A 23704-nucleotide genomic window follows, 5' to 3' on the forward strand; every position below is an offset into this window, starting at 1 on the left:
GGTGAGGGTTCCTGGATCTTCCCAAAGCTGATGTGCAGCTGGAGCAGCGAGCGTGGAGCCCGCAAGTGCCCGAGCTCAGGAGAGCGGGACACCAAGTTACTCAAGGCCAGGGCGTGCGGTCAGCTGAAGAATGTCCCGCTGTAAGACAGCCTGCTGGGCCCACATGGGGTCCTGCCAGACCCTCGTAAGAGACATCATTCCTTTCACAGCATCACCCCTCCCCCCAAAGATGCCCTCCTTCCCCTGTAGCAGGCCTGAGAAAATGTGGTAACCACAGATCTTTCTCAATAATTTTCCCACGGTGTGGATTTGTTTGCAGACCTAGTTTAGATGAACTGTTCTGTTTACACTGGCACAGAACAAACTTCCAGGTTATCAAAAAAAATCTTATACTATTGCAAAAGTGTGTTTTAATATGCTAGGATAGTCCAATAACCTCCTCTCATGTCCAGCCTTTCCCTTTTGGAGTGAGGGTGGATACATTGTAACAGGAACTGTGAAATAGTTGTTGATAGAAGGCTGGAGACCATCAACAGCAAGCCGCTCCCAAAAGTGAGGATTTATTCCTAAGAGTCCTCAGCGAGGAAGCCCCCCTGTACTGTGTTGTGGGGTACCTGCCCTAGGCCGGCTGCCCATTTTACAAAGACAGCACACCATTGCATGTGTAGGAACTGGGTCCTGTTGAAGAAGCCACCTCACAGAGCAAATAGACTTTAAAGAATTTCTCATCACCACTTGATGGATGCACAGATATTGCTACCAAGATAATTATTGTATTATATGTGTGATTTGAACATAGCAGTGACTGAAGGAAGAGTTAGTCTTTCTAAAGTTGCCAACAAACCCAGCTAATTCTGGCCTGTTATAAAACTATGAAGGATACAAATTCCAACGAAGGTTTTTTAAGTTTGGTGGGGACGTACGTTCTGATAGAACAGTGGTAGGAACAGATAAACAAGGCAGTGCTAACAAGATTGTAACAAGCTTATATCGGAGGCCTTGTTAGGAAAAATAAGCCAGCTAAGCAGAATAATGAAGTTAGTCCTGTAGTAAGAATGGGGAATTATAAAAATGGGTTAACTCCAGATTACTGTCTTTATTCTGTGATAGCCCGGAAGCTGATACAAACCAGAGGAACTGCCTGATGTGGAATGATTGTCATTAATGGACAGAGTTCTACGGTGATGTTTAACTAAGGAATGAAGTTTTAGTGTTTGTGCAAAATGATAGACATTTTTGGCCCCACCTCTTAACGATGAAAAAAGGAAGCCAGTTTTTATTTAATTACATTTGGTATTTTTAATACGGGTAATACTTTTATGCCACCTATTTTTCAACAGTGGATGAGTTTTTGAGGTAAATTTGGAGTTAGAAGTTTAGAAGACCAGAATTTCTACAGAATGTTATGACATATTCCATAAAAAAACAGAAAATTTCAATAAAGTGAATAAAAGCTGTCGATTAGGCATCTGCAAACATTTATCACTATGTATTACAAATGTAATAGAGTGTGTTGGATTTTATTTCCCTTCAAACAAATTCCGCACAATAGGAAATTCAAGGATCCAGATTATCTCTTCCATTGACAGATCCTCTGAGTTTAGTGTAATAAGATAAATCATTGGGAGTGGCTGATAATGAATCATTGCAGACAAATAATGAGAATATAACAGTGTTTTTCTAATTTAAGATAAAAGATTCAAATCAATGTTCATAAAATGATGAAATTTCTTTAAAACCATTTCTCTTGTTTTTGTTAATAGAACTTTTGGAGACAGGTTTCCCCACTAGCATCAGAAAAGCAAAATATAAGAAAACAAAAAACACAAAAAAGCTTAAAGCATAAATTACTGCCTACATGTAGCATTGCTGCCAAGCCAATGTGTGTGAGAAAAATTAACAAGAAAGATGTGAACTCCTTCAATATATTAAAAATGTTAAGTATGATATGGAGAGCATGGCATTGCTTCTAAAGTTTAATAGACGCCTTCCGTATCAGGCTTTCACTATCTCACTGTTAGCTTTTGTTTAATTGTAATTACAAAATTGCAAATTATCACAATGTGATATATGTACTCTACATTAAACACCAATATACACACTTCTAAGAAACGGTACAATTTCTAACAGTCTTTAGTTTCCTGGGTATATTCTGGTTATACTTATTATAATATATTTTATGCCTTTTGAATACAATAATACAGATGAGACTTGTGTGTCCTACAGTTATTGAAAATTTTACTTTTCTAGGGATTTATTTTATTTTACAAAAGCCTTAATCTACAGTTATAAATTAAAAACAAAACTGATCCTTCCTCTGAAAGGTTGGAAAGAGCTTTTTTAGAAGCCTCTTTCTCTTTTTATATTATATATGGACACAAGTATATCCACCTTGGTGATTCAACGGATTTTTTCAGCAGAATAAAATTGTTTTGTGGATCCCAGATTCACTCTTGGATATGGCTTCTCTAGTTTATACATGAAAATAAAACAGTACGTGGCCAACTTGAATAAACAGCTATATCACATTCTGAATTTGGCCCTACCAGAAGCAAAGCTCATATTTATTTATCAATTTGTCTGACCCCTACCCCTATCCTCAATTAATTTCCAAGAGGACCTAAAGAATGTATGATAAATTGTTAACTTTCAAATGCCAACAATAGCATCAAGCTATGAGTTTACAAACCTCATCTGCTGATATTCCGACCAGCTTCCTACATCCATTGAAGAGAGTTTGAGTCCCCCTATTCCTCACCACTCAACCCCTGCAACCCCTGTGAGCAATGCCATCGTCACCAGAGTGGTTCCTCTATCAAATAGGCTTGTGGGTTTTTTTAAAGCATGGTTTCTCACATAGACTCAGGCAATTCGCTCTGGCTGGCAGGCCATGAGGCTCACATTTGTGTTCTAGACCTTCACAGAACTGAACTTTTCTAGGAAGCTTTCCTTAACTCCAAGGGATGGTTAAGTGTGTTTTGTTTGTATGTGTTTCCCTAACACCCTATACCACTCATTGCAACACATTAGATCAGCTGAGCAGAGCATCTATATGGTGATCTAAGCAGTGGTGCGTTGTACTTGCTACATATCAGTGTTGGCAGTTTGTACACATTTTGTTTCTTATAATAAGTACTTAGCGAATGTTACTGGACTGAAATTATGACATAAAAAATCACTGGACATTTATTTTATTTTATTTTATTTTTGAAGAGTCTCCAATTATTTTTATTCTATTAGGAGGAATAGGAATATATCAGTTGTTAAATAGCAGGTATATATATTTAATTTTAATTTTTAAAATTTAGCATTCCATACAGATTTAGCTGAGTGACATAAATGTTAACAATACATCATTACTATTTCTATAAATAACCATAATTAATATCTCTATGAAATTATTTTAATCAAAGGGTTGGCTCCTATAGATATACATATATACAACTTAAAGGATTATGAAATTCAATGGATGTTTGAATTTTTATGTAGTTTTTGGAAACATAAAACAGGTAGTAAGATAAACTTGTAGTTGAACATAGTATTTAGTAATATTTTATTTTATTTTTAATTGAGTTTTTAATTGTCAAATTTTATTTATTTATTTAAAGGATAGATTCAAAGCAGCAGGTATATAGCATAAAAATCTCCAACTGCCTCTTTTCTTTTAAGACATGTTGAAAATCCATTCCATTTCTCATATTTAATAAGCTCTACATTATTCTTCTCAACATATAACTACATTTAGTTGTCATTGTCTTATGATGTAAAACATATGTGCACTGTCGGTTCTAGGTACAGAGTGCAAGGGTCTAGGTTGCCAGGGTGGGGGCAGACAGGATGGTGGAGTGACCTGGTGACTAGGGCTAAAATATAAGTGCCAGAGTCCAGCTCCAGCAGGTCCAGGGTCCCCTGAAGGATGGACGGTATCGAAGAGAGAGAGAGATGAGAGAGCTGCTCGTTTCTTTCTTGGTCACCAGGCAGACATCTCTCTTCAGTCTGCTTTGGTGTCCTTTTTTATTAGTTAAGCAATAACATGACATCAGAAAATAGAAATTGTTGACAGTTTTTAACTCTTAGTGATAAGGTATTTCAATCATCAAAGGTGTACAGAGACAAATTTTACAGAAGTATTTTTGTAGAAACATTCCAATTTATTCTTGGCATTAGTCCCCAAGGTTAAGAAAGCAACAAACCTATCTATTTTGTATAGGTTGGGCTTTGGCCAATAATTATGACTTTGTTTTTAATTAACATGCTATATCTAAATCATGTAATGCACCTACAGTAAGGTAAATTTTACAATTAAGAGAATAACAAGATGTTTTTCATAAAAAACCAGGATAATATACATATTATTTAAGTTAGTAATGTTAAAACTAAAACATAGGTTAAATTGTATAAAGATAGGCTGGGAGTTATTTTACCTACCTCATAAACCACAAGAGAAAGAATGCTTGTTAACAAGTTGCTAGAGAAAGTCCTTTCCTTGATGTAAGACTAATGGGGGACCTGTGTGTTGACCTTGTACCTGGGTTTCTAATTTCTTATCCATCCTCATAGATGAAGTCAGTACAAAGGAGGGCATTTGGACCTCAATAGCAAAAATATATGCAGCAACTGATGTCTGGTCCTTGTCTGTTTCTTATCTGTAAGTTAGACTCTATTTCTCCGGACCAGAGTTAATTATAACTCTTGTGTTCTTAGCCGCCCCCCCCTTATGTTTTGGTCTGCAAGCTCATTAGAAGAGCCTTTTAGCAAGCATCTGCAGCACTTTGATCTAAAATCCTTTATGCAGGGGCAGGAATGTGCCTTTTCTTATGGGGTATCTGTATGGTGAATATCGGTCTGATTTGGAACATTGTAAGGCCTAATCAATAGCAACAGGCTTAATTTCACATAAGCAGTAGTAGCAGAAGGAGATACCAGTTCTGCCTCTCATGACAAGAGCCGTGCAACCTCTGTCATTTCCTTACTGTGATCGTGACATCTGGCAAGCCTGGTGCGGCTTCCGGCATATAAGGGGCAACAAAATGGAATCACAGAATGGTGACATGTGGAGAGTCTGGAAGAGAGGATTTAGAAAGACACATTCATGGATCCCTTTATATGTAGAATACAACTCTAAATTCTGATGATGGGAAGATAAAACAGTTCCATCCCCCATTGATAAGGTTAACGTATTTCATATTTAACATAATGAATGGGGAATTTACAAAAATAAGATATAGGATATGATAACTTGTGTATGAGAAAGTTACCTGCTGAATTTTGTCTAATTATTGTCTTTTAAATCCAATCGGAACATGTAATTTCATTCATAGTCTGACACTGGAACACAATGTTTGCAGCCAGTGTCACCACAGAGTCATGGGCAGCTGGAGTAGCAGATTAGACCTTGAGGGCAGAGAAACACCAGGCTTAACCTGTTTTCTCCTTCCATAAACAGTACAGTGCGGGGAGGATTTTAAATGTCAGTGATGAGCTCAGGGTTGAACACACTACTGAGATTTGCCTTCCAGATGAGGATGGCAGTCGTAATTAGTCAGCTACTAACCTGACCTCAGATTAGTATTTTACAGTCTACAATGCACATGTATCTACATTTTCCATTTACTCCTAATAACAAGCCTACAAAGTATGTAAGCAGACAGCAACATGTATACGGATAATCTCATAAAAACTAAGATATAGAGTTACCAGAAAAGACGCCACAAGTCACAGAAATAAATGAACTCTTCTGGGGAAGAAGTAGAAACATAGTAACAGATAACTTGGGCCCATGATAGAGAGTGGGAGAAGGTAAGGGAGGCAGTGCAGGAGACAATTCCTTCCTATGTTGGCTTTTTCTAGGACATTGGGCTTTCATGCGAGCAATTATGGTCTCTTGGTGAATAACCATGGGTTTAAGTTCCTACCAGGAAATTAGTATGTACTTCTATTTTGTTATATTTTTAGCTTTTACTTTTATTTATTTTTTAATAAATAAATTCTATTTATTTATTTATTTATAAAGTTTATTGACAAGTCGGTTTCCATATAACACCCAGTGCTCTTCCCTACAAGTGCCCCCCCTCTATGACCATCACTCCCTTCCCCTTACCCCTTCCCTCTTCAGCCCTCAGTTTGTTTTCCATATTCAAGAGAGTCTCTCATGCTTTGCCTCACTTCCTCTCCCTCTTTTCCCTCCTTTTCCATTCCCATGGGCCCCTGTTAGGTTTCTCCAGTTAGATCTCTGAGTGAAAACACAAGTTATCTGTCCTTTTCTGCCTGACTTATTTTGCTTAGCATGACACCCTCGATGTCCATGCACTTTGCTACAAATGGCCATATTTCATTCTTTCTCATTACCATGTAGTATTCCATTTTATAGATAAACCACATCTTTTTGATCCATTTATCAGGTGATTGATTGACATTTATGCTCTTTTCATGATTTGGTTATTGTTGAGAGTGCTGCTATTAACATTGAGGTACATATGCCCCTATGCATTCCTTGAGTATGCACTTTTAAATTAGCTCAGTCTAGGGGCAACTTAAATGTCAATATAGCATCCAACTTCTGCTCAGGTCATGATCTCCTGGTTCACAAGATTGAGCCCTGATTCAAGCTCTGTGCTGGCGGCTCAGAGCCTGGAGCCTGCTTCGGATTCTGTGTCTCCCTCTCTGCCCCTCTCCTCCGAATGCTTTCTCTTTCTCTCAGAAATAAAGAAAGGTATAAAATCACAATAAATAAAAAAATACCTCAGACTTTATTTACTATCCCTTAGTAAACTTCTAAAAATATCAGCTCTTGGCCATCCATATTCTCAGCATGATGGAAATAACCAGGAGAGAATAAGAGATCATCTCTTCCAGAATTGTGGGCATCTCTGGCAGCTGGCACAGAAATTGGAATCCTCCATTAGAAGGAAGTGGCTTTATTTAAGACAATGAGGCTTCAAAGAAAAAGAAAAACAGGCTCCAATATCCCTACTCATTTTGTCTTTTTCAGGAGAGTGAGGTTATGTCAAGTGGGAACATCTCTGAACTGGGGCTCGGCAGACTCTATTCTAGCTCCACATTGATTACTGCCCTGCTGTGTGCCTTGGAAAAGTCTCCTTCACTCTGCTGGCCTCAGGTTTCTCCTCCTGGAATGAGGTTCAGGTGATTCCAGCCCCACAGGACCCGGCCACGCTCCCCCTCCTCCCTGCCCCGCATCCCCGCCTCACTCTGCTCCAGCCACACTGGCCTCTGCTCTGTCCACAGTCAGGCCACACTGTGTCCTGCCCCAGAGCCTTTACTTTTGCGGTCCTCTCTGCCTGTCCTCCTCCTCGTCCACTTGTGGTGCAACACTGTGCTTGCTGCATTTCTATCAGTTACACCATTCTTTGAAAGTGCAGAATTTGTTCTCTTGTTTCTTGTGTGTCACTCTCCTGAGAATATGAGCTCCACAGATGCAGGACAGAGTCTTTGTATCATCAACCTTCGTATCCAGGATGCTTAGAACCACACTGCAGTTCAGTGGGTGCTCAACAAATAGTTCCAAATCAGTGGATAATTGCTGGAAAAAATAGTCTTATAGTAAGTACTCTAGATCTTTTTTTGAACACAGCAGTGTTCTAATCTGTGGAACTGATCTAATCCTGTGGAACTAGATGCAGCTTTCCATGGATGCATTATATTCTTGTAGATTTCCTCTCCTCATGTCTCCTTCACTGTGCTGTTGTGTCTTGTACTTGTTTCTCTCTTCCAGTCCAGGAAACACACTCTGTAGCTAGAAGTCCCACAAGTCTTTCACAAGTGGGGCTAAATGTCTAATTTGCTGTCTCACTGAGCTGGCTTGTGGTCTCCTGGCATGCTCCCTGTGTCTTGAAGCTACTCTCCTTTGCCAGCACCAAGGCAAATAATGCTGGCATTGAGAAATATGTGCCTCCCTCTTCCCCCTTACAGCACTGCTGGTAGACAGCGCTGCTCATAGCACTTGTGCTGGAAGACTCTGTGTGTGTGTGTGTGTGTGTGTGTGTGCATGTGTGTGTGTGTGTGTGTGTGTGTGTGTGTGTGTGTTTATTGGGTAGGGGGGAGATATTGAAAGGAAACCAAAGAAGCACATCAGGAATAATAAGAAAAATTGAACATTATTGTAAATGTCCTAAATCCATCTACCAATCCCCTCAATAATGAATTATTCATTGATACTTTCACTTTTAGTCTCTTTTCTTTAGTGTCCCTCATACTTAAGACACTTTTTCTCTCTCCACAGCTGCAACTGTCAATTTTTACATTTGTATGCCTTTGTCCATTTAAAGGAAGTCAGTGATCAGGGCACCTGGGTGGCTCACTTGGTTGAGCCACCGATTCTTGATTTCTGCTTAGGTCATGATCCTGGTGTCCTGGGATCAATCCCAACATTGGATTCCATGCTCAACATGAAACCTGCTTTAGGTTCTTTCTCTTCCTCCCTCTACCCTTCTTTTATGCTCACATGATCTCTCTCTAAAAGAAAATAAAATTAAGTGAGCCCTCTGTTTTAACCTCTTATTCTTCATCATATCCTATACACCTTCATATTCCACAAACAAACAAGTCATCAAGGAACTTTTTACACATAGAACCATCTACTAAATAAGGATCACATCATTTTCCTGCTATGCAAAACTTCCTGCAAGCAGTTCTCACCTGAAATAGAAATAGTGCACCAAAACCCATTAAGTACGTAGGAATAAACCTAACCAAAGGAGAAAAATCTCTACAATGAATACTATAGAAACCTTATGAAAGAAATTGAAGAAGACACACAAAAAAGGAAAAACATTCCACGCTCATGGGTTGGAAGAACAAATATTGTTAAAATGTCAATACTACCCAAAGCAATCTACATATTCAATGCAATACTTATCAAAACAACATCATCAGAGGTGTCAGGATGGCTGAGCGGGAGAAGGCGCCGGACTCAAAATAACATCATCATTCTTCACAGAGCTAGAATAATTGTAAAATTGTAATGAACCAGAGAAGACCCCAAATAGCCAAAACAATCCTGAAAAAGAAAACTAAACCTGTAGAAATCATACTCCTGGACTTTAAGATGTATTACAAAGCTGTAATCATCAAGACACTATGATACCAGCACAAAAACAGATACTCAGAACAATGGAACAGAACAGAGAACCCAGAAATGGGCTCAGAATCATAAGGTCGACTAATCTTTCACAAAGCAGGAAAGACTATCCAATGGAAGACAGTCTCTTGAGCAAATGGTGCTGGGAAAACTGGACAGCAACATGCAGAAAAATAAGAAAAAACTTTCTTACACCATACACAAAAATAAACTCAAAATGGATGAAAGACCTAATATAAGATGGAAAGCCATCAAAATCCTAGAGGAGATAGCAGGCAAAAATCTCTTTGACCTTGGTTGCAACAACTTCTTAATCAACACATCTATGGAGGCAAGGAAAACAAAAGCAAAAATGAACAATTGGGCCCTCATCAAAATAAAAAACTTCTGCAAGCTGAAGGCAACAGTCAGCAAAACTAAATGCAACTGACAGAATCAGAGAAGATATTTGCAAATGACACATAAAATAAAGGGTTGGTATCCAAAATCTATAAAGAACTTATCAAACTCAATACCCAAAGAATCAAATAATCCATTGAAGAAAGGAACAAAAGACATGAATGGACATGTCTCCAAGAAGACATCCAGATGGCTAACAGACACATGAAAAAGTACTCAACATCATTCATTGTCAGGGAAACACAAATTAAAACCACAATGAGATGCTACCTCATACCTGTCAGAATGGCTAAAATAAACAATTGAGGCAACAACAGATGTTGGAGAGGATGCAGAGAAAAAAGATCTCTTTTGCACTGTTGATGGGAATACTAACTGGTGCAGCCATGCTGGAAAACAGTAGAGAGGTTCCTCAAAAAATTAAAAATAAAATTACCCTATGACCCAGCAATTGCATTGTTAGGTATTTATCCAAAGAGTACAGGTTTGCTGTTTCAAAGAGGCATATGCACCCCAATGTTTATAGTAACACTATCAACAATAGCCAAAGTGTGGAAAGAGTCCAAATTTCCATTGACAGATGAATGGATAAAGAAGCTGTAGTACATATACACAATGGAGTATTACTTGGCAATCAAAAAGATGAAATCTTACCATTTTCAACTATGTGAATGGAACGAAGTGAAATTTGCCAGTCAGAGAAGGACAAATACCATAGGACTTCACTCATATGAGGACTTTTAAGATACAAAATAAATGAATATAAGGGAAGGAAAGCAAAAATAATATAAAACCAGGGTGGCAAAAAATGCATAAGAGACTCTTAAATATAGAGAACAAACTGAGGGTTGCTGGATGGGTTGTGGGTGGGGAGATGAGCTAAATAGGGAAGAGGCATTAGGGAGGACACTTATTGGGATGAACACTGGGTGTTACACATAGGGGATGAATCAGTAGAATCTACTCCCGAAATCATTGTAGCACAGTATATTAACTTGGAAGTAAAGTTTAAAATTAAAAAATAAATAAAATAACATAGATAGTTTTTTTCTATCTTATTATATTAATATCTCCTATTAAATAGTGTCAGCTTTTCCATAGCACATTGGAACATCATTCTGTAGCCTTGGTGGAAAACAAAACTATGACCTTATCTCGGATCTGCTTGGTCTTCACTCCATAGACAATGGGGTTGAGTGCAGGGGGAATGACAACGTACAGGTTGGCAAACAGGATGTGGAAAGTGAGGGGTACATTGTGTCCAAAGCGATGGGCAAGGATGGAGAAAAAGGCAGGTGTATAAAACATGAGGATGACGCAGACGTGGGAACCACACGTGCTAAGGGCCTTGTGGCGGGCGTCCCGGGAGGGGAGGCAGAAGACAGCACAGAGGATGAGGCTGTAGGAAACGGCAATGAGAATCACATCTGAGATGACCGTCATGATGGGGACACAAAAGCCATACCAGATGTTGATGGAGATGTCAGCACAGGCGAGCCGGGCCACACCTATGTGCTCACAGTATGTGTGCGGTATGATGCGTGTCCTGCAGAAAGGCAGGCGTGTGAGCAAGAATACAACTGGCAGGATGATGCAGAAGCTTCGAAAGGAGATGCCTCCTGCAATCTTGATGATGGTCCTGGGGGTCAAGATAGTGGTGTACCTCAGTGGGGAGCAGATGGCCACGTAGCGGTCAAATGCCATGGCCATCAAGATGGCTGAGTCCAGAACAAAGCTATAATGGTGGAAGAACATTTGTGTAAGGCATCCTGGGAATGTGATTTCTCGATCCCCGAGCCAAAAGATACTGAGTGTCCTGGGAACACCGGCTGTGGACAGGATCAGATCGGTCATGGCCAGCATGGAGAGAAAGAAAAACATGGGTTGATGAAGGCTACGCTCCACTGTGATGAGGTAGAGAAGGATGCAGTTTCCCACAATGGCCACAATGTAGATGATACAGAAGGGAATCCCAATCCACACATGGCAATGCTCCAGGCCTGGAATCCCCACCAGGATGAAGGGTCCTGGGTTGTAACTGCTCAGGTTGAAAGTGACCATGGTCGAACCAGTGACACAGGCTCCAGGGACTGAGGACAGAGAGTAATAGAGAGTAGTTAGGGTCATGTGAGTCACTCTCACTTCCAACCACTCTTCACTATTGGCTCCTAAACGTAAGGCGAGGTGGGTGTGGAATGGGCTAGATACATGTTGGGTATTAAGGAGGGCACTGGTTATCATGAGCACTGGGAGTTGTATGTAATTGGTAAGTCGCTAAATTCTACTCCTGAAACTAATATCTTCCTGTATGTTAACTAACATTTAAATAAAAATTTGAAAAAGATAAGTCCATATAGCTGAGGCCCTTGAGCCCTTGCTCCTCAGTAAACGAACAAAACATCATTTTTAAGCACCCTATACATTATACAGCTGCTTTCTATCCTAATACTTTCAACTTAAGAACACTACTAGTCAAGATTTCTGTCCAAATAAAAGATTGCTTCCTTGTGAACGCGTATTATTAGACAAATAGACTCCCAGACACCTATTTCCTCAGTTACAAACACAGACTAACACCATCTCAAAGATACTCTGGTCTACAAACGTAACTCTCTCTCCAACCATCTCTCTGTTTCACAAGCACGTGCTCACACTATGAACATATGGACAAACATGCTATACTCACACATACTGCATGCACACACAATTCTCACACATGCACACAAAAATGTTAAAATATTTCAAGAGTGGATTTTGGTACTCCCATTTGCTTTGGAAATTCCCAGAATGTTTACTTGGGGAATTGCTCTTTTAAAAACTAGGTTCATATGCCTCATTCCTTCACCTGTACTGCCTGGAAAACTGTTTATAATCTACACACAATCATCATGCAGGCCAAGAACTCCCTGGAGCAGCACTGGGAGAGGAAGACAGTGAAGTTTCTACACCTCCAATTCCTGGACTAACAAGGCAAAGCTCACATTCTGCCTTATTACAACTCCCACATTTTAGCTCATTCTTAGGCCCAACTCACATGACTCCTTATTGCCAAACTAATACTTACTTTTTCCACCCTTCTCCTTTTGGCAAAAAGGAAACAGAATGCTTTCTTCTGTTCTTTCTTCCCTTATCCATACATAAAAACACTTTCCTTGGAGCAACAGAAAGTCTTCTCTATAATGTCTCCATTTTATTAGGTTCTGGACTCTGGGAACACATGCAAAGTTCAGCAAGTGGCCAGGGTCCAGTCCTGTCTGCTGAGTATTCCTGATCTCCAGCTGAGTGACTTTCATTTGGTTCATATTGGTTTTTCTTATTTATTTATCTTGAGAGAGACATAGACAGTACAAGTAGGGAAGGTCAGAAAAAGAGGGAGACACAGAATCTGAAGCAGGTTCCTGGTTCTGAGCTGTTGGCAAAGAGCCCAAAGAAAGTTTTGAACCCAGAAAGCCATGACATCATGCCCTGAGTGGAAACCTAGAGTCAGATGCTCAATCCACTGAGGCACCTAAGCACCCTAGCTTCATCAGGTTCTTTTGCACGGGAGACACCTAGGATCCACCTGTCACCCACAAAAGAGATCTCCTTAGGGTTTTCAGCCTCGTGTGCAAAGCCCCCTCTGTATGCTGCTCACATCCTAGAACAACACCCGGCACCAGGTCCCTGAAACCAGAGGTTGGAATCCCTACTTTCCGAGCTCGTGTGTGTCAGCCTTTATTCACACCTGTGCAAGGAGGGATCTGCTCTACTGTGTGTGTGTGTGTCATGTGCTCAAACACAACATGTGTTTATACAGTCATCCAGGCACCTAGAAACACAGACATGGGTGCACATGGGGCAAGTGAACTCTGAGGCCTGTCATCCCAGGGTTGATGACTCTGGAATGTGGGGCAATCTATGAGACAGTCTAGTCTGCTCAACAATAGAGTACGGGGCACAAAGATATTGAAAATACTTTTCTAGATTAAACAAATTTAAGAAAGCGAACAATGAAAGCCATTCTTGATTGGATTCTGTTGAAACAAACCAGTAATGGATGATGATGTATAATTGCAAGAAATTAAACATGACCCAGGTAATGGATGAAATAAAGTATTAGTATTCATCTTATTAAATTTTGTGTGTATGGTAGATTGGTAGGTACACACACACACAAGATGCCCACAGTTCTCAATAAAATATTGGCACCAAGGATATGCTGTGCAGCCAGATGGCTGGGCACTATCATCCCAGCTCCACCATTTACTGTCAACTTGGGTGAATGTATGTGAACCATAATCCTTAGGTCCCACATTTTCCAAAAGAGCCTAATATCTCTAATTCTCACTTATTATAAAGACAAAAACATACCCCCAAAGCCACTCCTTAGTGAGTGCTGGGCGCATAGTAAGCACAGACTGCGACCCTTCTTTTATTAGACCATATCTTATATCATCTGTATCATCCCTCTCACCCTGACCACACAGCGAAGAGACAACAGAGACAGAGAGATACATATAAACTAATCAGAGCAGTCCAGGTACACACACACACACACACACACACACACACACACACACACACACACACATCTGCATACTTATCCCACTTTTTAGGTCAGGGTAGTGAATCCTTGCCACATCGCTGACCCAGAAGTTTGCTGAACATCAGTTACTTGGACAAGCTTCACTCAGGCATATAATTGTGCACCCGTTCAAATCTATTGTGGGCCATTTCATGGAGCACATGCACAAGTCTGGTGACGATGAACTGGACTTCTAAGTGGAAGTCACTCCTGAAAGGAAGCAATGATCTCAGTGCATGGGTCCTGGAAACAGTCCTGAGTGTTTGTCCATCCCCTTTCTGTCTAGTCCTGGTCTAGGTCACACACCACAAACAGCCAAAACTCACCAGCTTGTGGGGATTGGGCCAGAGGAGAAGGAGAAAAATTGTACTGACAGAGCCAGAAACTGCAGGAAGCGCAGACACACCAAGCAAAGAAATAAATGGAGGGGAAAGCCCGAGACTGCTGGACAGGTAGATTTATTATTTCTGGTTGATGTTCAATGAGGGAAAGATGTAAAATGTAGGGCCTGAGGGACCCTGTGGCTTATCACTCTCAAGGGGAGAGTAGAAATGAGTTCATGTTAACCCTGTCCATGCCTAGCAGTTCCTACTGCCTACAGTTGTTTATTGTTAGGTTTTGCATCACACGTGAGCCTGCATGCCTGTAGGACATGGCTGTGCACGTGTCCACCTGCCACATCTCCTCAGGTTCCAGCTCATGCCCTCAATTCTCTGGTAAAGGGCTTGGACAACACACTTAATGTGTGTAAGAAGGTGGTAATATAGTACCTACCTCTTGAGATTACAGAAAGGTTGACAAGCTAGATAGAACGGTGCTTGTGATAATGTCTAACACAGCTCAGGTTCAGTGAGTCCTTGATAAACCGATCACATGGCTCATGTCAAGATGCTCTACTGCCTTCAAGGTGGGGCCCAACACCTGCTTTCATAGGCTCTACAGTGGATCTTTGTGCCTTCCCCTGGGGGCCCAGTGCTTGTGTCGGCCTGAGCATTAAATTCAGAAAACCGGGAAGTGGGGTGTCACTGCCTCTACAGGGGTAGGAGAGGAGCATGTCCTGAATGCTATTTCCTTTGATGGTCAAAGTCAGTGAGTTTCCTTGATAATCCAGTAGCTGCCACTTTGCAGTGTCTTTGGCTAAACATCCCATTTTTACTTGATATCCATCACTTCCCGAACTGCATCCACTCCCCACCCATGCCGTACTTTCAGTGCTCCCAGGATCAGCAAATTTCACTTTACTTCTCCAGAGGATTGAGCATTTCCTACAAAAATGTGTTGCTATTCCCTCTTAAAACCCTCTCAAGCCATTGCCTTTTCTAGCCCATTGTCCAGCTACCTTCACTTCTTACCTCCATCACTCTCATTGCTTCTTACAGGATCAGCTTGTTTCCCTGTGTCTCCCCCCTGCCCTTACTCTCTGTGCACTGCTCATCTTCCTGCCTTGTGTATCTTATCACGTCCTCTATTCACTTAAATCCCATTCTGTTCTCATGTCTGAGTCCTGGAATCTGCTACTTCCTGTAGTTTTATCAGTCTTCATTTTTATCTTTATATATATGTGTGTGTGTTTGTGTGTGTGTGTGTGTGTGTGTGTGTGTGTAATCTTTATGTTTTTCTTAATGGTACTCAATCTTAATCAAACACTAATCATTTTCATTGGTAACAACCAGTATGAATAATAAAGTACAATCTTGTGGCAACACTGTCAGATGTGCCATCTGTCATTCTTGTGGGCTTGGAGGCTCAGGTCTGTTTAGACCTGACAGACGCTTATCCCTCAGATCAGCATCCAGGTCACTGTCCCTGGGACAGCACAGCCAGAGTCTCTGTCTCTATGCCTGCCCAGATATTGGTCAATAACCCTCAGTAGTGGACCTCCAAATTCCCAGAATCTGCCTTTGTCTCATCCACAGACATATTTCCTTCTGATTGGTCACAGAGAACCAAACTTTCATTTCAAATGTCTATCTTTTTATTTTTTTTATTTTTTAATAGTTTATTGTCAAATTGGTTTCCATATAACACCCAGTGCTTCTCCCCACAAGTGCCCCCCACCATGACCATCACCCCCTCCCCCCCTCCCCCTTCAGTCCATGGTTTGTTTTCAAAATTCAGTAGTCTCCCTTGATCTGTGTCCCTCACTCTCCCCAACTCTCTTTCCCCCTTCCTCTCTTCATGGTCCCCTGCCAGGTCTCTCCTGTTAGACCTATGAATGCAAACATATGGTATCTATCCTTCTCTGCCTGACTTATTTCGCTTAGCATGACACCCTCAAGGTCCATCCACTTTGCTACAAATGGCCATATTTCATTCTTCCTCATTGCCATATAGTACTCCATTGTATATATATACCACATCCATTGATCCGTTCATCAGGTGATGGACGTTTAGGCTCTTCCATGATTTAGCTATTGTAGAAAGTGCTGCTATGAACATTGGGGCAAGGGAATCAAGAGTAAAAATGAACTACTGGGACCTCATCAAGATAAAAAGCTTCTGCAAGGCAAAGGAAACAATCAAAAAACTAATAGGCAACCAACAGAATGGGAAAAGATAGTGGCAAGTGGCATATCAGATAAAGGGCTAGTATCCAAAATATACAAGGAGCTCACTAAACTCCATACACAAAACATGAATGATCCAGTGAAGAAATGGGCAGAAGACCTGAATATACACTTCTCCAAAGAGGACATCCAGATGGCCTACAGGCACATGAAATGATACTCAGCGTCACTCATCATCAGGGAAATTCAAATCAAAACCACGCTGAGATACCACCTCACACCAGTCAGAGTCGCTAAAATGAACAAATCAAGAGACAATAGATGCTGGCGAGGATGTGGAGAAACAGGCACCCTCCTACCCTGTTGGTGGGAATGTAAACTGGTGCAGCCGCTCTGGAAAACAGTGTGGAGGCTCCTCAAAAAACTATCGATAGAACTCCCTTATGACCCAGCAATAGCACTGCTAGGGATTTACCCAAGGGATACAGAAGTGCTGATGCATAGGAGCACATGTACTCCAATGGCTATCTTTTTAAATCCTATATCTCAAACTGTTGAAAATAACAGTCAAATATACAGTAGTGTTTTGTTTGATGTACTAGAAATGGAGATTCTTGGCCAATATCTTACAGGAAGAGGAGGTATGTTTAAGTCATGAAAATTTATAGTTCTTATCTTTGGTGTCCTTTGTCCCCTATGGAGACATCTGCCTTCCTGTGTTGACTATGTGGAGCCAAGCTTGTTCTGACAAACCTGAAAATGTTTCATTGGAACACCTGGTCCAATCACAAGGTTATGCAAACTTGCAGCTTAATGTTGTCACAGCTCTGGCTAATAAAAATAATTGCCTTGTCTCAGTTAATGATTTCCACTGGACTAAGTAGGAGGGTGCTCTGGTGCCCCTTCCCAGTTTATTTATAATTTACATCTTAAATAATTGAGTTACACCCCTCAGCCTTCACACTTCTTTAAATATCAGCAAAAAACTATTATTTTACACACAGGTATTATGGTTCTATTCACATGATTGATGAGTAGCGCTTTAGTAGACAAGGCCCTTTTTCTAGGACGCCCCGTAGAAGTCCTGACCAACTATTTCAAAATGGTAGTGTCTTCAATTAAATCACCACCATATCTATAAGAATTTGCTTAACTTAAAATCATGTTGCTTTAAAAAAATATGACTTAGTGGTGAAATGAGTTAGGAGAAAAATTCCTTATGCCTGTTTGAATATTTTATACACATGAATTGGTCCCTATCAATTACTTGAACTTCCATATCACCATTTTGCACAACACAGAATCAGATTTAGTTCCCTGGAGTGCCCTAAACTCTGCAGAAAGTATTTTATTGGTTTGTTTCCTACTGGAGTTGCCGGTGCCTTTCATTCATCCAGTAGAGGGGTGGTTTTTACCTGGTGAAAAGAGACTGCTCACCTGTTATGTTGAAGGTGAAAGTACTATGGACAACAGAGTGACTGCTGAATCCAGTGACCCTCACCAGTGATGCCCGAATTATCACAAACTGCCCACAAAAAATTAGTCTTAGGGATATTGTTTTAAAATAAAATTTGAACTTTGTTCTGCCTTGCCTAAAATTCCTATGGCTTCTCCTTGTTTTTAGAATATTAAACTCCTTCAAATAATCCTGAGTTTTCCATCTTCTGCAATCTTACTTTTTGCTGTTCCCTCTACCTAAACCCCAACTTCTTAATCAGGTTCCAGGTCCTTTGATGTCTAGCCTTTCTTTAGCTGTGTGTCTTTACAATATGAATCCCTTTGCCTTCTATTCTTTCTTTTTAAAAAAATAAGCACAGTGGAGTTTATTCTTTCATGGTTGCTTTTATTTTTCCAGATTTACTAAAATATAATTGGCATATAAAATTGTATATACTTAAAGTGTACAGGTTGGAAAAGTTGTCGCTGCTGACCCAGCCCACTGCTTTCTCACAACTTGGGTAATAAATGCTTTGGTTTCCTGGTGCTCCATCCTGCCCCGCCCCATTCATGCTGTGGATGGTCAAAGAGCTCAGATCTCTTGCTACTATCTCTCCCTGGCCCCAGGCAGCATGCAGCAGAGGGCAGCGGCGGCAGAAGCAGAGAAGAAAGATGGCAAGATGGCTGCCAACATGAGTGGTGGGTTGGTTGTGGCATGGGGTATATGAAACTAAGATATGCTGGCAATACAGAACCACCATTTATCACCCTTTCCTATATTGCTATTAAGGAGTCAGCAAAAGTAGGTGATCAAGCCCAAAGGAGGGCGATGAAAGATGCTGATGACCTAGACTTCTTTATTGATGATGAAGCAATAGAAAAACCTGTGTATGCAACAAAGTGGCCAATTTGCCATGATATAGTTGGGATTGGGACTTGATGGAAAGGTTTATGGAACAAGTGATCTTTAAACATTTAAGGGCAGAACCAGAAGACCATTATTTTCTTTTGACTGAACCTCCACTGAATACTCCAGAAAACGGGAATTATACTGCTGGAATAATGTTTGAGTCCTTCAGTGTTCCAGACTTGTATATTGCTGTACAGGCTATTCTTGCCTTAGCTGGATCTTGGACTTCAAGACAAGTAGGTGAATGAACATTGAGCAACTTGGTAATAGACAGTGGAAATGGTGTCACTCATGTCATTCCTGTGGCTGAAGGGTATGTAATTGACAGCTGTATTAAGCACATTCCAATCACAGGATGAGATATAACATATTTTATTCATAGTTGCTGAAAGACTGAGAAGTAGAAAGTCCTCCATAGCAATCCTTAGAAACTTCTAAGAAGTTAACAAGTATGACCCAGATGGATAATACTGGGTTAAATAATACACTAGAAAAAATGTTATCTCAAAGAAAGAATTTTCTACTAATGTTGGTTATCAGAGATTCCTGGGACTTGAAATCTTTTTTCATCCAGAATTTGCTAACCCAGAATTACTCAACCTATTTTAGAAGGTGCAGGTAAAGTAATTCAGAATTTTCCCATTGGTGTCAGACATCCTGTCATTAAGAATATTGTCCTCTCTGGAGGTTCAGCCATGTTCAGGGACTTTGGATGTTACTTTCAAAAAGATTTGAAAAGAACCCATAGTTTCTAGGCTGAAATTAAGTGAGGAATTCAGTGGTGGCAGATTGAAGCCAAAGCCCATTGATGTATAGGTTATTACAGGCCACATGCAGTGATAGACAGCTTTGTTTGGAGGATCAATGGTCTTCCAGTTCTTCCCTTAAATATCTAAAGATCATTTGTTCCATAAACCTTTCCATCAAGTCCCAAACCCAACTATATCATGGCAAATTGGCCACTTTGTTGCATACATAGGTTTTTCTATTGCTTTCACTCCTGGGTTCAACCAAGTGCACCCAACCAAAAAGGCTTAAGAAGAAATTGGACATAGCATTTGTCATCACAATCCAGTCTTTGGAGTCATGCTATAAAATTGACTTCATAATTATTAGGGCTAAGGAGTTGGAGTTAGAAATAATCTTTATGATTACCTATTTTGTCTGGATGGCTGGTGTTAAGGTTTTAAACCTGACTTGAAGTGGGGCACCTGGGTGGCTCAGTCGGTTGAATATCTGGCTTTGGCTCAAGTCATGATCACACGGTTCATGGGTTTGAGCCCCACCTCAGGCTCTGTGCTGACAGTTCAGAGCCTGGAGCCTGTCTTTAGATTCTGTTTCCCTGTCTCTCTGACCCTTCCCTGCTCACAATGTCTCTCTCTTTCTCTCTCTCTCTCTCTCAAAAATAAATAAAACATTAAAAAAATTTAAAAAAAAAACCTAACTTGAAGTGAGAAGACCAAACATAAGTACACAGGAATATTTCAATAAGGATATCGACATGTGAATGTAGAGGAGAGCCAAAATGATAGTGTTTTTCTTTAGACTGAATATTTGAATCTTAGGTGTAACAAAAAGAAGTGGATTTTAGTTCCCTCTGTGGCCTGATGGTTTGTATATTATTGAATTATCCAAGATTGGATGGGATTTATATGCATGTAGATAGCTCTATAATGCTTGTGTTGTGCACTTCTAAGTGTGCAATGCAAGAGCTTGTTTAAATTTCACTTTTTATACTTTGAGGAAAAAATGTCAAAGAATAACTAGTGTTTGAGGAAAAACAAGTGACCAAGTAAAAAATAGAATTTTTAAAAACCCTCATGAGACTTGGTATACATACACATTCATGGGATTCCTGTTATCGTAAATGGCTTCCATCCCCCCCTGCCTCCTCAGGGTTTTCTCTGCAAGTGCTTTTTGACCTAAGAGACCTAAGAGGCTAATATTTTTGATTAACTGATGCTTTCAACTGTTCTCTCATTACTCAAATCCTGTTTCTTGCTTTAAAGGAAAAGTAAAGACAAGACTGTTAGACCAGTCCTGCAGTTCTATAGTGTCATTTCTTATCAAAAAAATAAATAATTTGGAGTGCCTGGGTGGCTCAGTCAGTTAAACACTTGACTCCTGGTTTTGGCCCAGGTCATGATCTCATGGTTGTCAGGCTCTGCACAGTGTGAAACCTTAAGATTCTCTTTTTCCCTCTCCTTCATTCCCTCCCCTACTTGTGCTCTTTGTCTTTCTTTCTCTCAAAAATGAATGAATGAATTTTTCATTCATTTTTTAGGATATGAATATATATGTAAATTATTTGATGACCCAAACTGGTCTACTTTTAAAACCTTTCTTTTAACATTCATTTATTTTTGAGAGACAGAGAGAGACAGGACATGACCAGGGAAAGAGACACATAAGCAGGCTCCAGTGTCTGAGCTGTCAGCACAGAGCCCCACAAGGGGTTTGAACCCATGAACCACAAGATCATGACCTGAGCCAAAGTCCGACACTTAACTGACTGAGCCACTCAGGCACCCCTAAAATTGGTCTATTAAAAGCCTAATGTCATTCTAATAAAGACACAAATTTCTTGAAAAAAATTGTACAATGATATATTTACATAGATATACATTTTAGAATATTGATTGATTAACATCCATTACATCACACAGCAAGTCTTTATGTGTGTGTGTGTGTGTGTGTGTGTGTGGTGAGAATACTTAAGATCTACTCTCTTAGCAAATTTCAAGTACACAATACAGTATTATAAACTAAAGTCAGTGTGCTGAACATTGTATCTTCAGAACTCATCTTATAAGTGAAGGTTTGGACATTTTGACTAAACTCTCCCCATGTACTACCCATCTAGCCTCTAGCAACAATCATTCTACTCTTTGTTTCAGAGTTTGCCTTTTTTTTTTTTTTGGTTTTGTTTTCTTTTACCTCTACTATCTTTTCTACTTATACTTTATAGAATTTTTATTTATGGTATTCAAAATACATCAAATAATTTGGGAAAAAACAATGTGACTATTGTCACACTTAAAAAGGATATACATTTGAACTATGTCCAAAAACATATCTCTCTTACTAAAATTACATATAAGTTATGAGTTACTGTAGAATAGTGAGTCTAATCCCATATGAATGGACTGGGAAAGCACTAGAAGTAGAGAGACTGCATAGAACTTTGGTGTTTCCATTCAGAGGAAGTGTGACTTATGTTGGGACTGCTGAGGGGAGGGAGAGGGTACTCACTAGTGATTCCAAGAATTTGTTTAGAAAGAAGCAATGGGCACTGAGAACATCTTAGATCTGGGAGAAATGCAGACATTAATTCTTGTTGACACCTGATGAACACCAAAAATAGTTATTCTTTGACTAATTTAGTGACTGAATGACTCCTTCCAACAAAATAGACACATAATAGGTTTGAAGAAAGAATGGATCATCTTGAGCACTGGACAACCTCTTTTTTGAGATTTGAGAAGAAAGAAGAGATTTAGGCTGGATCTTCCAATTGTCCAGGTTTCAATCCCTCATCTCAATCTCTACCTCCTTTTCCTTCTCATTGGCCAAAGGAAGTTAGCATCATCTCTATATTTATTCATAAAGAGCTCTGACCATCACATTTCACTTGTTTTTCTTGAGATTGAGTGGAAAATAAGCTTTAGGTTTCTCATTGCTTTCTTCTTTGTCCACAATAAATGCCTGCAGTCTTGATTTAAATTGCATGATTATATTCCATTCATTTATCTGATTAACATTCCTTTTGCACCTATCATTGGCCATGATATGTTGTCTAGAAATGGATAAGAGTAACCAAATTAAACGTCCAAAATCTCAGAGTCATCATGATAGAAATTTTGTGATCTTCAGTGATACATAAACTACTATAATATGTAAATCTGAAAAAAATTCTAATTCCTTAGAAACATATTTCTCATGAAAAAGAGATGCTGTTCATTTTATTCTTTTCATTAACAATTTTTAATTGCCTGAGAACAATCATAAGGAATTGACAAATTTTTGTTTCTAGAAAGAAATAAACTTATATGTATATAGTACTTCCTAGACTCACATTTACTTTTTGTCAACTGAAATAACTGAGTAGATTCTGCCTAAAACAACAACGAAAGTAAAACCACAGCTCTGATTAATAAGGAATTTTTTTTTCATCTGTCCCTTCTCTGGACCACTGGCTACAGATTCAGCCTTTAAGCTGATATACACTAAGAACTTGCCCCTGTCCACTCAGGCATCAGGCAGGCATCACTGGGACCTCTGGGGAAAGAGCAGACAGATGACTTTGTCCCGGATCTGCTTGGTCTTTACTCCATAGACAACAGGATTGAGGGCAGGTGGGATGACTACATAGAGGCTGGCTAAGATGATGTGAAAGGTACGAGGGACATTATGCCCAAAGCGATGGGCAAGGATGGAGAAGAATGCTGGGATATAGAACATGAGGATGACACAGACGTGGGAACCACACGTGCCAAGGGCCTTGAGGCAGGCGTCCCGGGAGGGGAGGCGGAAGACGGCACAGAGGATCAGAATGTAGGAGACAGCAATTAGGATCACATCTGAAATCACTGTCATGATGCGGACACAAAAGCCATACCAGATGTTGATGGAGATGTCAGCACAGGCGAGCCGGGCCACACCTATGTGCTCACAGTATGTGTGCGGTATGATGTGGGTCCTGCAGAAGGGTAGACGATTTGCAAGGAAAACGCATGGAACAAATACACAGAAACTTCTGAAGGAGATTCCCACAATAATTTTGACAATGG

At 40.0% G+C, this 23704-nt stretch overlaps 2 protein-coding genes and 1 pseudogene across 2 annotated transcripts in view; 1 reads left to right on the forward strand and 2 right to left on the reverse strand.

Annotated features, from left to right (window-relative positions):
• Positions 1-10609: 10609 nt before the first annotated feature.
• Positions 10610-14542, reverse strand: LOC115306826 (olfactory receptor 52H1-like). The gene is made up of 2 exons (XM_029957389.1): positions 14526-14542; positions 10610-11558 (listed from the first exon to the last, which is right to left on the reverse strand). Exon 2 carries the CDS (start codon positions 11555-11557, stop codon positions 10610-10612), a length of 948 nt encoding a protein of 315 aa, XP_029813249.1. The 5' UTR covers position 11558; positions 14526-14542.
• A 170-nt stretch (positions 14543-14712) lies between these two features.
• LOC115272583 lies at positions 14713-19754 on the forward strand (annotated as a pseudogene).
• Positions 19755-23180: 3426 nt separating this feature from the next.
• LOC115307026 (olfactory receptor 52H1-like) overlaps positions 23181-23704 on the reverse strand; it is a 1032-nt gene continuing 508 nt past the window's right edge. Inside the window, exon 2 of the mRNA XM_029957648.1 lies at positions 23181-23704. This exon is cut by the window's right edge and continues 11 nt beyond it. Within this exon, the coding sequence (XP_029813508.1) occupies positions 23181-23704 (524 nt within the window).

Source organism: Suricata suricatta, chromosome 11, assembly GCF_006229205.1.
Source record: "Suricata suricatta isolate VVHF042 chromosome 11, meerkat_22Aug2017_6uvM2_HiC, whole genome shotgun sequence".
NCBI classification, from domain to species: Eukaryota; Metazoa; Chordata; class Mammalia; order Carnivora; family Herpestidae; genus Suricata; species Suricata suricatta.

Excerpts from the sequence above, each read along its gene's own strand:
- LOC115306826 (XM_029957389.1), bottom strand. The coding sequence starts at position 11,557 with ATGGTCACTTTCAACCTGAGCAGTTACAACCCAGGACCCTTCATCCTG.